The sequence below is a fragment of the Aulostomus chinensis genome, chromosome 3 (assembly GCF_037954235.1).
Source record: "Aulostomus chinensis isolate RoL2024-O1b breed Wild chromosome 3, RoL_Achi_v1.0, whole genome shotgun sequence".
In the NCBI taxonomy this organism is placed as follows: Eukaryota; Metazoa; Chordata; class Actinopteri; order Syngnathiformes; family Aulostomidae; genus Aulostomus; species Aulostomus chinensis.
The window spans coordinates 14,210,223-14,223,267 of NC_141322.1; the positions used below are offsets into that span (position 1 = coordinate 14,210,223).

Below are 13,045 nucleotides of genomic sequence, written 5' to 3' on the forward strand. Positions count from 1 at the left end.
CACCTTTGCCTATTGATAACGCAAACCTAAATCCTTAGCTGACGAGACAATTTGACAACGAAAAAACTTCACCAATTTAATATGAACTGATCCAAAATACTTGCACACATGGGAAGAGAATAATAAAACAACTAGATGGACTGAGAAAAGAGAGAATCTGATCCTGAAACTTCACACGCTGACAGCTTGACTCTTAATGGGAGACAGCAATGTATCACTCGCTTTATGTGACAGAAAAAATAAATATATGTATATATATATATATATATATATATATATATATATATATATATATATATGTTTGTGTGTGCGTGTGTGGAGAGAGAGAGAGGGAGAGAGAAAGAAAGAAAGAGAGAGAGACATGGGGAGGATAAGAAGAGCCTTTCATTAAAACAGGTGACATGCAGGAACAAGATAAGGTGAACGTGTGCATGTGGGGTTTTTTTTGTGTGTGACATCACACATCTGATAAGGTTTCAACCAGGAGCACTTGGAGTTGGACTCACTTGAGATATACATGATGTGGAGTGGGACATCATCACATTTCATCTCAACCCTTCCTTTATCAACACTTTCTGTTCCAGTTTTGTGTCATTTGTCTTTTTTTTCCCTTCAGTTTTCTTTTGAAATCCATTGTGGTTGTAAAAGGCCAGATTATTTGATTTAGTGACATCTAGCAGTGAAGTTACAGAAAAGCGACTGTTGGGGCAACACCAGGACAACACACTCATTTACAGTTTACGGCATCATCCTGTTTAAAGGGGTAGTTCAAAAGTGTCATGAGGCTTCGACATGCCCAACTGGAAAGAAAAATGCACTGGCGTCATGCTTTGTAATGTTAGCAAGTGTAATGCAAGTGGTACAGTAATCTGGCTGAAACACACAGCTAATGGTAAAGCCGCTAAGAGAGATGAGGTCACCGTCATGTGGAGATAGAGATCGAGACGGACAGGGACCAGGAAGAGGGCTGGAGGTTGGTGACCCAGGCATGATGGCATGCACTGAAGAAGGGGGAGAGAGGTGACCATCACAGCTGCTTTGCATCAGAAGTATTGTCTGAATAAGTTCCTGTGGAGCGAGGTCCGGCACACACAGTAGCAGCTGCAGGTTCAGACTTCAACAGAAATCCTCCACCTTATGTGACCTCACACGAAATGGTCCTAATGATATAACGTCCGGGCTTTAAATATAGGATCAGACAGAGATGGAATCAATATGGAGTCGTGTAATGAGAGGAGGGACTGGAAGAGAAAAAGGCAAATTAGTAAATCCCGGAGCACTTCAGCTCGATAAAGACCTCTGGTTCCTGCACCAGCTGCAGAAAAGTGCTGTATTTTTCATCATTTGCAGTTATGAGTCTACACAGACAATTCATTCGGACCTTCCCGTGACTGCAACCCGTATGAGGGGGCTTGTGTGTATATATGTCTTCATTCTACATACGATTCCCGAGGCAGTTAGAGGGAGGTATGTGCTGTGTACGACAAGTTTTCTGTCTTTGCGGTAAAACTTTGACAGCTAATGCGTCACTTAATTACCAGCTACGACTTTGGGTGACACTTAAATATGCAGGACACGCACCTGTCTGTGTCAGTCGTAAGACGCACGACCAACAGCCACTCAAACGGTACAAAAAAAGCAGATACAATCCCACATGAAAGTAGGCTTTAAAGAGCAACATGCCAGCAGTTACTTCATGGTGAAGACTCACACAGACATCAACCTGGGTTCCCTTGAGGTCTGTCTTTGCCAACACTTCAGGGTAACAAGGATTTTTAAGAGGATTAATGGATTTTTAGATCTTAAGGTAAGCTAAGCTGCAATGTTGTAGGTCTTTAAGGTGAGGTAGGTTTGTGAATGTTGGTGGTGTGACACTCCAGGGCAAAGCTAATGGACCAGGTAGAAATGGCACTTTCACAACTCCTTATGTGTCTCCTCCAGAATAACATTTTAAATTGTTCCACGTGTCCTGTTATCAATTGCCCTTCTCCGGTGCAACGGGCAGGTTCTAGTTTCAACCGCAAAAAAAAAAAGCTGTTTGAGATTGGTCCAAAAGTCATAGCTGGGAAACAAATGAATCAATCAATCAATCAATAACTAAATCAATTTAGTTTCACGAATTGACAAAGGAAATTTGATTTCAAGCACATGTTGAACACAATGAAGCACAAAAAGGAAATCATAAGCAAGAGAGGATGTTGTTGGGCTGAAAGTGCAATCACATTAAAAAAAAAAGAATAAATAGAGATAAAACGAGCAAACATAATAGGGTCTTCGCCGAAGACCCTAATTAATAACTGAGGATGTCGAGTGATGCTGGACCAGTGGAGGTAAAGGTGGAGGGAGCATGTGGAGTCAGAGTTGAAGACACGGCCACTGCTCGCCATGATGTTATTTGTGTTTACACAGACGATTGAGTACGGTCATAAACCAGTCAAAAATGACACATTTCTTTGAGATTTAATCACGGCTTTAAGTTGGAAACAGAAACAAAAGCTCACTGTTTCAGCTTGTAAGCCTTTGTGAGGAACGCAAACTGTTCTGACACACCTGACTCCTTTTAACCTGATGAAGTCGCCATATAAGGCAATAAGTGATCTCAAATGATCTCTTTCAATAACAGGTAACAGCTGTCAAACTATGAGTTAGGATGCCCATAATTGTGAGATCTGCATAAAACCTTCTGAAGACTTACTAAAACCATGTGGTCAGGTTGGATGAGGCAACACTAGCCAGGCACACCCTGGAACTATGGTTTGGAGATGGTGTTTCACCATGAGGGATAGAAACCAGCAAGGAAGGAGGAAGGAGAAACACGGATAAAAATCTTTTCAGAGTGGATTTTTAAACATGGACAGAATTCCATTTTCCCCAGAGTCTCTAAAAGTAGAATGGGAGCCAGACCCTTCGGCTATCAGGCTCCCCTCCTGTGGAACCGTCTCCCAGTTTCAGTCCCGGATGCAGACACCCTCTCGACCTTTAAGAGCAGACTAAAGACCTTCCTTGTTGATAAATCTTGTAGTTAGTTAGGTCTGGCTTAGGCTGTAATCTTACATGCTACTAACTCGTCTTCTTCTCTGTGGAGCCTTTGTGCTTCCCCACATCCCAGATCCCGGGTGCTGCTGGAGGAGGCTGCAGACCTGAAGAGGCTCACCCGTAGCTCCACCTGCTCACGTCCCCGTCTGTCCATCAGTCGCCTCCCCTTTCTCCTCCTCTTTATCTCTGTCCCTTTATCTCTGTCTATGTCTGTCTTCCTCCATTATCTGTCTTTGTCTCTGCCCCTCTCTCCTGCTCTCTTTCCCCCCAACTGGTCAAAGCAGAGGGCCGTCCCCACTGAGCCTGGATCTGCTCCACGTTCCTGCCTGGTAAAGGAAGGTCTTCATCACCGCTGTTACAGGAAGTGCTTGTTGATGGAGGATTGTTGGGTGTAGCTTCATTGAAGGAGTGTGGACCTGCTCTACTTGTTAAGTGTCATGAGAGAACTTTTGTTGTGATTTGGCGCTATACAAGTAAAACTGACTTGACTTGACTTTACTATGAGCTAAAGACATTGGTGTGTTTTCTTAATTATGGCTTCTGTGGTTGCTCAAACTTCAAGGTGATATCAAAGATGGAACCAAGATGTTGGTCCACAACATCCACTGTTGCTGTGTATTACCATGATGGAAATTCTTTGCCCAAAAGGAAACTAGAGCCCTAGTGACTGGCTATGATATGTTCTCTGTTTAGGTAAACTATTTATTTATCATTACATAAACTGAGCTGCAAAAAGTAGAAAAATCAACTACCAGTAAGTAAACTTGACAGCAGGGATGGAATGAGAAGTTGTGTGCATAGACCAGGCCAAATGACTTCCACATGTATCATGAAAGTGTTGACAACCATACTAATAACACATGGAACAGAAATAATAATAATAAGAAGAAGAAGAAGAAGAAGAAGACAGCTCCAAAGCCAGCAAGAGAAATAAAAGAATTTTTTTAAAGTGTAAAGGGTTAATTGAAATAAGGAACAATAAGAGACAGACACAAAGACAGACTGTTGCTAATGTGCTAGGCTCGTCTTAGCCTCCCATTACACCCCCCCACCCCCCACCTTCAGCAGTGCGTAAATAGAATAATTACTGGGTAGTAAGTGTAGTGTGAAATGACAGAATGACCACAGCACAATGAAACACCGCCCAAACGCTGACAGAACATGACAAGCACACGGCGGTATGAATATAAACTATGTCTGTACAGTTTGTGTGGCGAAAAATAGAAAGAAGGGAAAAGCCAGTGAAAGTTTGTGTGTGTGTGTGTGTGTATGTGTGTGAGCATTGAAAAATAATGAGCAACACATTGTGGCAGGACAAAATGCTCTTCCTTCAGCAAAATTGTGCTGACTTGATCCTCTCACCTCTTCCATGCAGTAATGGACAATAAATAGCAAATCCTGGCTAATGCAATCATTTGGACAACATTTTGGACGTGAATTGTATGCTGTTGAATTCAATGGGCCAGGTGGACAAAGATGGCAGTGTCATGGATGAGGTCACTACCCATCATGCAGCGCAGTGCTGGCAAAATAACCTACATTTCTTACTGACATTACTGTTTCTAGTAAGGTTTTCCATTGCACGCTACAACACTTCGGTACACGACAGAGGGCTTAAAACAATACCATAATTTGGAGTGGTAATCCTATGTTTTCTAAATACTGAAATCCTTATTTATTACTCCATATTGCAATTATCAAAGCAGTTTAAAGGTTTTCTTTGTCTGCCCTCATTTCTCTAAACACAGCAATGCAAAGTACCAAATGCTCTGCTAAATATATGAGGGCCTGCATGTTTTCAACATTTCTGCACTTCTGTTGCAACTCGTCTGCAGTTTCGCCACAAAGTCTTACAAAATGTAGCATTCTTTATTTACGTGGGAGCTGCTATTTTTCAGAAGTGACATGAATTCTGCACCGCTGTGTGACAAGGTGGTTGTTCCGTGCTCACATCAATGAGAGAACGATGTAGAAAGCAAACCCGTCTTATTAAGCTATGTTAAATTACAGGAAATTAATAAACCTTTCAGGTGTAAAAGACTGCACTTTACCTTTTGCCATACAGTGTTATGGTAAACTACATCGGTTTTATGATAGAACCACTATTTTGTACACGTTATTGTTTCAAAAGCATTTATGTATAATTCTTTTATTATTACCTTTTATATATGCCAATTATTATTATTTTAGATTATTCTTTTGGTAGCATAGTATTTAGAATAGGGGGTTCATTTTTTCAATAGCAATTTTTACACCAAAATCGCAAATTTTGTCACTTCATGTAATTCTAAAAATCGTTACCAGCAAGCAAAGTAGAACAGCGTTTAAAGCAACATTTCATCAATTGCCAGTTATTTCAGATATTGGTAGAAGTCTCAAAATTACAAATCATGATTCTGATCAATCAAAGCAATTACTGAATGAAACCGATGTAACATTTCTACAGTTAAACCAAATTATTTTATTCTGTTTTCATGTAATTTGTATACATTTAAAACTGCTACAGCAAGGCCTAGTATATAGAGTAGCTCCCACATTCTCCCCCTTACAGGACTTTTTTAATTCTAATGTTGAATTCTAACTGCAAGTTCGTTAGACATAAGAGCGCGGGTAAAATTGCAAGTGGGTAAATGAAATCCAAACGTGAGAAATGGCGATGTGAAAATAACAGTTCAAAAAGAGTTCATTAGCGATCTATCAGCAGTTTTGTGATAATCGTTGCCATGCACGAGGGAAAGAGGGAAATGAACTCCTCTTGGATGAAATTGGATTCACCTCTCTCCTTCCAAACAGGGGTGAGAATAGGTGTTACAACAGGGAGTAAATTGGCAGCGCTCACCATCTCTGGTAGTGGCAGCGTGGCATCGGTTCAGAACTGAATGAAACTGAGGTGCTTTTTGACAGCAGGTGATATTTTAGCTCTGCCATCCCATAAGAGGACATCTCCTTCTTGTGACATCGTGCTGATTCTGTTTCCCCACCAGCAGACTGCAGCCTCTTTCTGACTACACCGTCAAAAAAGTACAGTCTGTTGGCAGTAAAAAAAAATTCTCATCGAGGACAACAGGCAGAGTAAATTTTGCTCTTATCAGCTGTTGTACATGAACTCTGGGGCTCATGTACACTTCCTTCTCGCCATTGGACCTGCTTTGCATGATTCAAGTTTGTCCCAAAGAGAACTGAACAGAGGACAATGATCTCTCAAATCTTACATAAATTCTCTATTTCAAAGATAAAAGGAGAATACGGCAAAAAAAGAACAGTGAGACAAGACATTTAATGCATTTTCAGAAGGTTTTTGTAAACATGGCGGGAAGGTTGGTGTACAAATGCAAGTGATAGCAATGTGCATTAAAACCAACTTTGGATGAAACAATGGGCCTAATAAAAAGCCTGAAAATTGTACTTCTCAACATGGTTTTTGACCCCCTTTTTTTATTTGTACAGGGAAAAATGACCTGGACTGTTGATTTTCAGCTTTGGACTGTTTTGGGCTTTGTATAATAATTTCCTGTTTTATTTTAATAATGGCTTAATTCTTGGGGTGGAGTTTTGTTTTATGACATATTTTTGTTCTACTTGACACCCCCCCCCCCCCCGCCACCACCTAGGCTATGGAATTTAGCTTTCAAAAAGTCCATTTGGACTAATTCTTCCAAATTTCTTGATTTATGCGAGAAAAACACCTATCAGCCTTGAGTGGTACTAATGGTAATGTGCGTGTGCGTGTGCGTGTGCTTGTGCTTGTGTACGTGTGTAGGAACTGCATGAACGTCACACAGCCTCCAACACACGGAACCTCCAAGGTTTGCTAAAATGTTGGTGATGGGATGTAAACAAAGATGTATGTAAAGATAATGGGCAACACTGCAACCAGCAAAGACCAGACACTGAACCATTAGCCTGATGTAATTATCCTGGTGATGCTGCTCTACTGTGTGTATTTACCACACTGGCACCGCCTGTCCCGTGTTAGGCTCTTTCCATGATGATGTTACAGTACAGATGCACTAAGACAGCAACCACGTGAGGAGAACACTGATCGCCCCACACGATTTTGTTTTTTTCAAGATAAATCTTCATAGTACGTACCGGATATGAGCCTCAGCTTTGGTAGCTGCCTGGTTGTACACTTCAGCCGTCTGCTTGTAATTGTCAAGATTCTGTAAGCGAAGAGACAGAGAAAAGTGAGAAACACGCTGGAGGAATACACACTCCACTTCACTTTATATTCAAAATGTCCTCAGGAAGTCGACTGCTGAGGAATATGCTGTCTCATGAATGAACTCCTAGGTTATATCAACACAGCACACAAGTCAAACCCCTAAAATCATGTTCCACTTTTGAAAAGTTGAACAACTTGCACCACTATATAAAATAACCCCATTAATAACGATGTGTTTAAAAGCTCCAATTCAAGCTCGAATAACCTGACGACGAAAAGTACCCTTCGTAAACACCCAGTGAAATGTCACGTTCCTTTAAATTAGAGACCTTTCAGTTTACAGCGCTGCTAACAAATCTGAACGCTGATGGCCTGTTGATACTCTGTAATGTTCTATTTTATGTGAGGAACAGTGGCATTTAAACAGCAATTACTGCGAGACAGAGCCTGTGTCAACAGGGCAAAGTCGTATACGGCGCACCTCTACGGGAGTAATCAGTTCTCACAGCGTTTACGACACCGCATTGAGGTTGGAAACCCTCACAAGGTGATGCACTGACCGGGAAAAGGTCAAGGTAGTTTTCCACTCCGATGTATTAAAATTCTATTGGGAGCATGTGAGCATGGACTAAATCAGAGAGCTACAATATAACAATGGATTTTTATGTTATATGCACTTAGAGCAAGTTATCAGCTTAGCGGTATTTCCAGCTTTGAGAATACATTTGAGCTCTGTGCCATGAACAGGCTTTGTGTGAAAATGTATAAAAGCCAGTTTATCTCGAATGCCCCCAAACACAATCAAATCTCTCTCGTCACCCTCTCATACACATTTACAGCGCAGTAATCACCATTTTAAACCAATAGCTGCGGCACTCATGCTTTTACTTAATTATTTCCCATATTCCCAATAGATGGGAGTGATAGGAGAGGAAGATAATTGAAGTGAGGGAGCAGGGAAAGAGATGGGATCAAACACAAACCTCCTCCACAATCCCGAGCCCTCTTCTCCTCCAGTGCCCCCTAGTCATTTTCATATCTCATTATTTCACACTGATCCACAGACATGCTTCTCCTGATCTGGAGGTCTGGTGTTGGAGAAGACTCAAGTAATTTCATCCAGATATTTCCCTTAATCCCATCTACAATGTGGTAATCTGCTTCTCCATCCTTTCCTTCCCTCTTCTTTATGGAAAAGACAGGAAAATAAAAGTCCCGAGTTTCGTGCAGGCATCACGCCAGGAATTTAATGTTGTATGAGCAAAGTAATTGTGGGTGATGGGTGTTTTTAATGACTGAAGTTAAGACTCTTTTTTTTTTGCTGTAACAGAAATTGTGCTGTGGAAGATGAGGCTGGGTGATTGTGACAGGTTCTTGTTTTTTCCTGGAACATTTGAAATGCTGAGGTTAGATTAGACATTTAACTACCACCGTCTGCATTTACACAAGCAGCAGAGGTTAGAGTTGAGAAGTATACATCATGTTTATGTTTTACTGTGAATTGTTTGACACAATCCACGCAGTTATTTAGTACTCTACTATTTTAGGGAAAGACCATCTTGCTTTGCATGCGTGAGCAACATTCAGCAAGAGAGTTGGTGGACTTCTGTCATTACACCGCTTCTGTTCAGGGGAGAAGGTTTCTGCTCGTTCATTTCAAGGCAATAATAAAAGGTTCATACAAGCTTTTTGAACCGGGCATGTCAGGTAGGGTTGTGGAGATTCTGGTTGCTCTTCTCACCCTTTAGGTATTCATACATTGATGGTTGTATGTTGTACCATTTTGTTTTGTTTTTTGACATCAAGAGCTGTTGAACGGATGTGACATGATGTGCACCGGCGTGCAAGCCCCTCACACCACAGAGTGGCCTGTTTTGATCGGCCCAGACTTCACACATGATATTCATTTCTTTTCTTTTTTTTTTAGAAAGTGATACATTTTGTGTTTGTAGTGGAAATAAAACTTAAATCATACTGTATATCAGGGGTAGGGAACCATGTTCCAAGGAGAGCCGTGTGTATGCAGGTTTTCCTTCCAACCAAACACTTTAACAGGTGATTCCACTGATTAACACTCTCCTGTGGCTGAAGGTGTGTTAATCAGTGGAATCACCTGTTAAAGTGTTTGGCTGGAAGGAAAACCTGCATACACACGGCTCTCCATGGCACATGATTGCCCACCCCTGCTGTATATCAACCACACCATAAAAAAACCCACTAAAAGGTTTCCCACCCAACAGCAATGCAGCCCCCTTCACCAGGGTTATAACGTTCAGCTCTGTTTCAATTTATCTTAAATGTCACTTTGAAGATAGTTTGTGGTGCTGGTTGACTTTACTGGGTTTTACTGATGGTTGTAGCTAATATTTGGTCCATCCCATTTATATTAACAGCTCCCAGTATAAACCAGTACCATTCAAAAGCACCACAGCAGCCCAAATTAACACGTCTGTCAAACAGATCCAATAAAAGCTAAACATTACAACCCCAATGAGGGGGGATTTATTGCAGGGCTGTTCTATTACCCAATACTACCCAGTATGATAGAATGTTACAAAGCAGGATATAAAGTACACATTCATCTCTGGCTTTACTTCATCCTAATCTTGTATCATTAAAATCAAAGACAGCCCCAGACATGAAGCTCCTCAATGTTTTATGATGTACTCACACTTAACTAAGATTTCGACATCACCACAAAATGCTTTTTGACGGTGTGAGCAACTAAGAACCTGATTCAGACTTTAAGAAGAGAGCAAGTCTCATTTCTTCTAATACCTCGCTGTGAATATAAAGTAAGAAGGTATAGCCAGATGTTAGCGACTTAGCCTTTAGCCTCAGGTCACATGCTCAGTGGAAAGCTGAGCTGAGACTTGAAAGTCTGTGGCTGCCTCCTGGGACATCCAGTGCTCTAGCAGAGATATAAAGAAAGACTCCATAAGGGCTTAAACCCACGGGTGCCTCAGATCATCCAGGACATAGGAAAGCAGGAAGGGAAGCAGGACTTCTTGCTGCTAATTCTGCCTAGAGCCTATCTTTAAGAATTGGAGAAGTTAAAAACTGTTTCCTTTTTGGAAAGGAACAAACAAATGAAAACTTTGTGCAACTCAATACAGTCACATCCGTTCTCACAGTCTACAACCTGAGAGAGAGAGAGAGAGAGAGAGAGAGAGAGACAGAAAACTATGGGGGGAGGGGATCTAGTATTTGTACGTCTGTAGGTGCCGCGCCCATTGTTAAAGGGGAAGGGCCACGTGTTGTGTGACACCATGAAACCTCAGACACAATCACCAACTTAGTTATTCAAAAACTCACGTTTCACTGATTGTCACAGAGATAAATTAGGAAGGATCTCCTTGTCTTCACATCTCCTCGTTAGTATAGTGGTGAGTATCCCCGCCTGTCACGCGGGAGACCGGGGTTCGATTCCCCGACGGGGAGTACAGTTATTTTTCTTCCGCTTCAAAAATGTATTTCAAAACAGTGCGTCTCTCACATACGAGTATATCTTGTCTTAAAAAGCAGATGAATGGACACTCAAGCTCAAGGAAGATAAGGTGACTATTGTAGAAACTGTAGAGCGTTTTGCCTGTGTGTGGGGATTCCCCATCAAAAACAGGTTTCATCGATTGTGCCCTCTGTACCTTAACACTAAAGAATGTGAAACAAAATGTGGGTGGAGGGGAAAAAAACGGATTCTGCATTGGCCGGGAATCGAACCCGGGCCTCCCGCGTGGCAGGCGAGAATTCTACCACTGAACCACCAATGCTTTCTAAAACTTCACAAGAGCAGCCTACTAATGCAGCGTTCTGTCAGCACAGGGCTTCAACTCCGTGTTCCGATTCTGTTTTGATCTCTGGTCTATACGTAAAGCAATGGCAATGTTAAGAGATGGCTAAAACATCTCAAGAGTGGCAGAAAATGTCTGTTTAACTTGTCTTTATAACCACAATTTTTATTCTTAATGCAACTTTCATCCAAAACTTTGGCAAAATTGTCTTGTTTCATAAAATGTGAGTTTCTAAGAACACAACCAGAATACAATTGCATTTGGCTGTTTATTTCCTGTCTTACACAACATAAAAATTCAGGTGATGGCAGTTACAGTCTTTGAAAAATAAACCAGACTGTTTCTCTCAAGCAAATTCTCTCCTCACTCAGTAGAAACTAAACGGTTTGCATCACCATGGCAACCTCTAACCGCAGGTGCGCCTGATGCTTCTCCTGTTGTCTGTGCTGCTTAACACACTGGCGACGGCAGCAGCGGCCTCCTTCTCCATGGCTCTTTGTCTCAGCAGGGACAGCGTGGTTTTCAGGTTGACATTTAGTTCAGATGTCCGATGAATAAAACAATAATAAAACGACTAGACTGCACTGCACGTACCTGGTACCAGGTCCTATCAAAGACTTTTGCCCAATGGAGAACCACAAAAGACCACGCAGAGACGAGTCGAGCCGATGCCATGGGTGGAAAAGCGGCTTATCACGAGCACACACACTCCGAGCTCTTCCCTGTCATTGGCACCCGTGGGGACTCAAGTCCAATGTGGAGAGACAGAAAGGGGGGATGATAACCCTCAATGGGGGAAGTAGGGTTTTAGGGGTGTTGGAGAGGCTCATGGAGGGGATTAGTGTGGCTGCACACGTGATGAGTGTGTGTGTATATACACCTTGCATACATGCAGGTGTGTGACTAAATCTGTGTTTGTGAATGGTTGTGTTCAGATGATCCTTGCATGCACACTCGTCTAAACAGCCTCCAGCAGCTGCGGATTGAGATGGGCGATGTCAGGATTTGGAGGGAGGGGCTGTTTCACGCTCCATGCTTGGACGAAGGTGGATTAATTTTTTTTTTTTTTTTGGCGGCAGCAGCCAACAAAGGAGGGAAGAGGGGATTAAAAGAGGTGAATTTTAAACTGAGACTTGTTTACAGAGTCACAGGGTATGTTGCCACAGGAAGACAGATATACTCCACCCGCAGACTGGGAAGAGATTAGGGAGGTATTCACAAATAAACGGTGAAGAGAGAGCAGAGGAGAAGTGGAGGATGTGCCGTTGTATTTGGGAGTGTTTAAGTCCTGGGGTATCTTAAGAGTGTAAACCTGTATGTGTGTGAAGGAGGGGGAAATCAAAGTTGTGCAATGGATTGGTCACTCTGTGACAACAAGAGCAGTGTGAGACTGCAAACTTCCACCCAGGCTGAAAAATCCCCCAAACCAAATTTATTTCAGCAAATTGTGTTCCATCCAGATCATTCATCATTTAACATGATAATAAGAGTAGATATATATATATATATATATATATATATATATATATATATATATATATATATATATATAGAGAGAGAGAGAGAGAGAGAGAGAGAGAGAGAGAGAGAGAGAGAGAGAGAGAGAGAGAGAGAGAGAGAGAATTTTTTTTTTTTAATTTCAGCCTGTACATCAAGAAGAGAAAAGATGGGAGCTTGTGAAATTTCACATGTATTACCGTAATACATAAATATATCTGTTTTAAATAAGTCGCAGGTGTGTACAGATGAAACCAAGGAGGTAAAAACCACTCTGCTTGAAGCACTTCCTTCTATGCAGCTCATACACGGGGCTGCGACAGCCTGGCAGATGGCGTGTAATGATGCATTTGGAATCTTGCTTAAGCTTCCAAGATGGACAAGTACAAGTATCATGTCATAACATTCCCGCCTTGCTTCCAGAAATGAAATTATAATAGTGTGACCACAGTGTACACTCGGTGATAGAAGGTATACTTCCTGTTTTTTAAACACATTGGAACATGTTTTTATGTGTTTTCATACAAAATTACATGCTTATTGCCCTGAAGACATA

At 41.6% G+C, this 13,045-nt stretch overlaps 1 protein-coding gene and 2 non-coding genes across 6 annotated transcripts in view; 1 reads left to right on the forward strand and 2 right to left on the reverse strand.

Annotated features, from left to right (window-relative positions):
* chchd6b (coiled-coil-helix-coiled-coil-helix domain containing 6b) overlaps positions 1 to 13,045 on the reverse strand; it is a 65,475-nt gene that overhangs the window by 22,464 nt on the left and 29,966 nt on the right. For all 4 annotated transcript variants that reach the window (XR_015112068.1, XM_086198831.1, XM_086198829.1 and 1 more), the window contains one exon: positions 7,129 to 7,199. Coding sequence is in view for 3 of the 4 variants with exons in the window: in XM_086198831.1 (XP_086054957.1) it covers positions 7,129 to 7,199 (71 nt within the window). In the remaining variant the exon portion in view is untranslated. The remainder of the gene's footprint in view (positions 1 to 7,128; positions 7,200 to 13,045) is intronic.
* On the forward strand, positions 10,571 to 10,642 carry trnad-guc (transfer RNA aspartic acid (anticodon GUC)). The gene has a single exon. It is a non-coding gene; the product is annotated as a tRNA-Asp (tRNA).
* On the reverse strand, positions 10,901 to 10,971 carry trnag-gcc (transfer RNA glycine (anticodon GCC)). The gene has a single exon. It is a non-coding gene; the product is annotated as a tRNA-Gly (tRNA).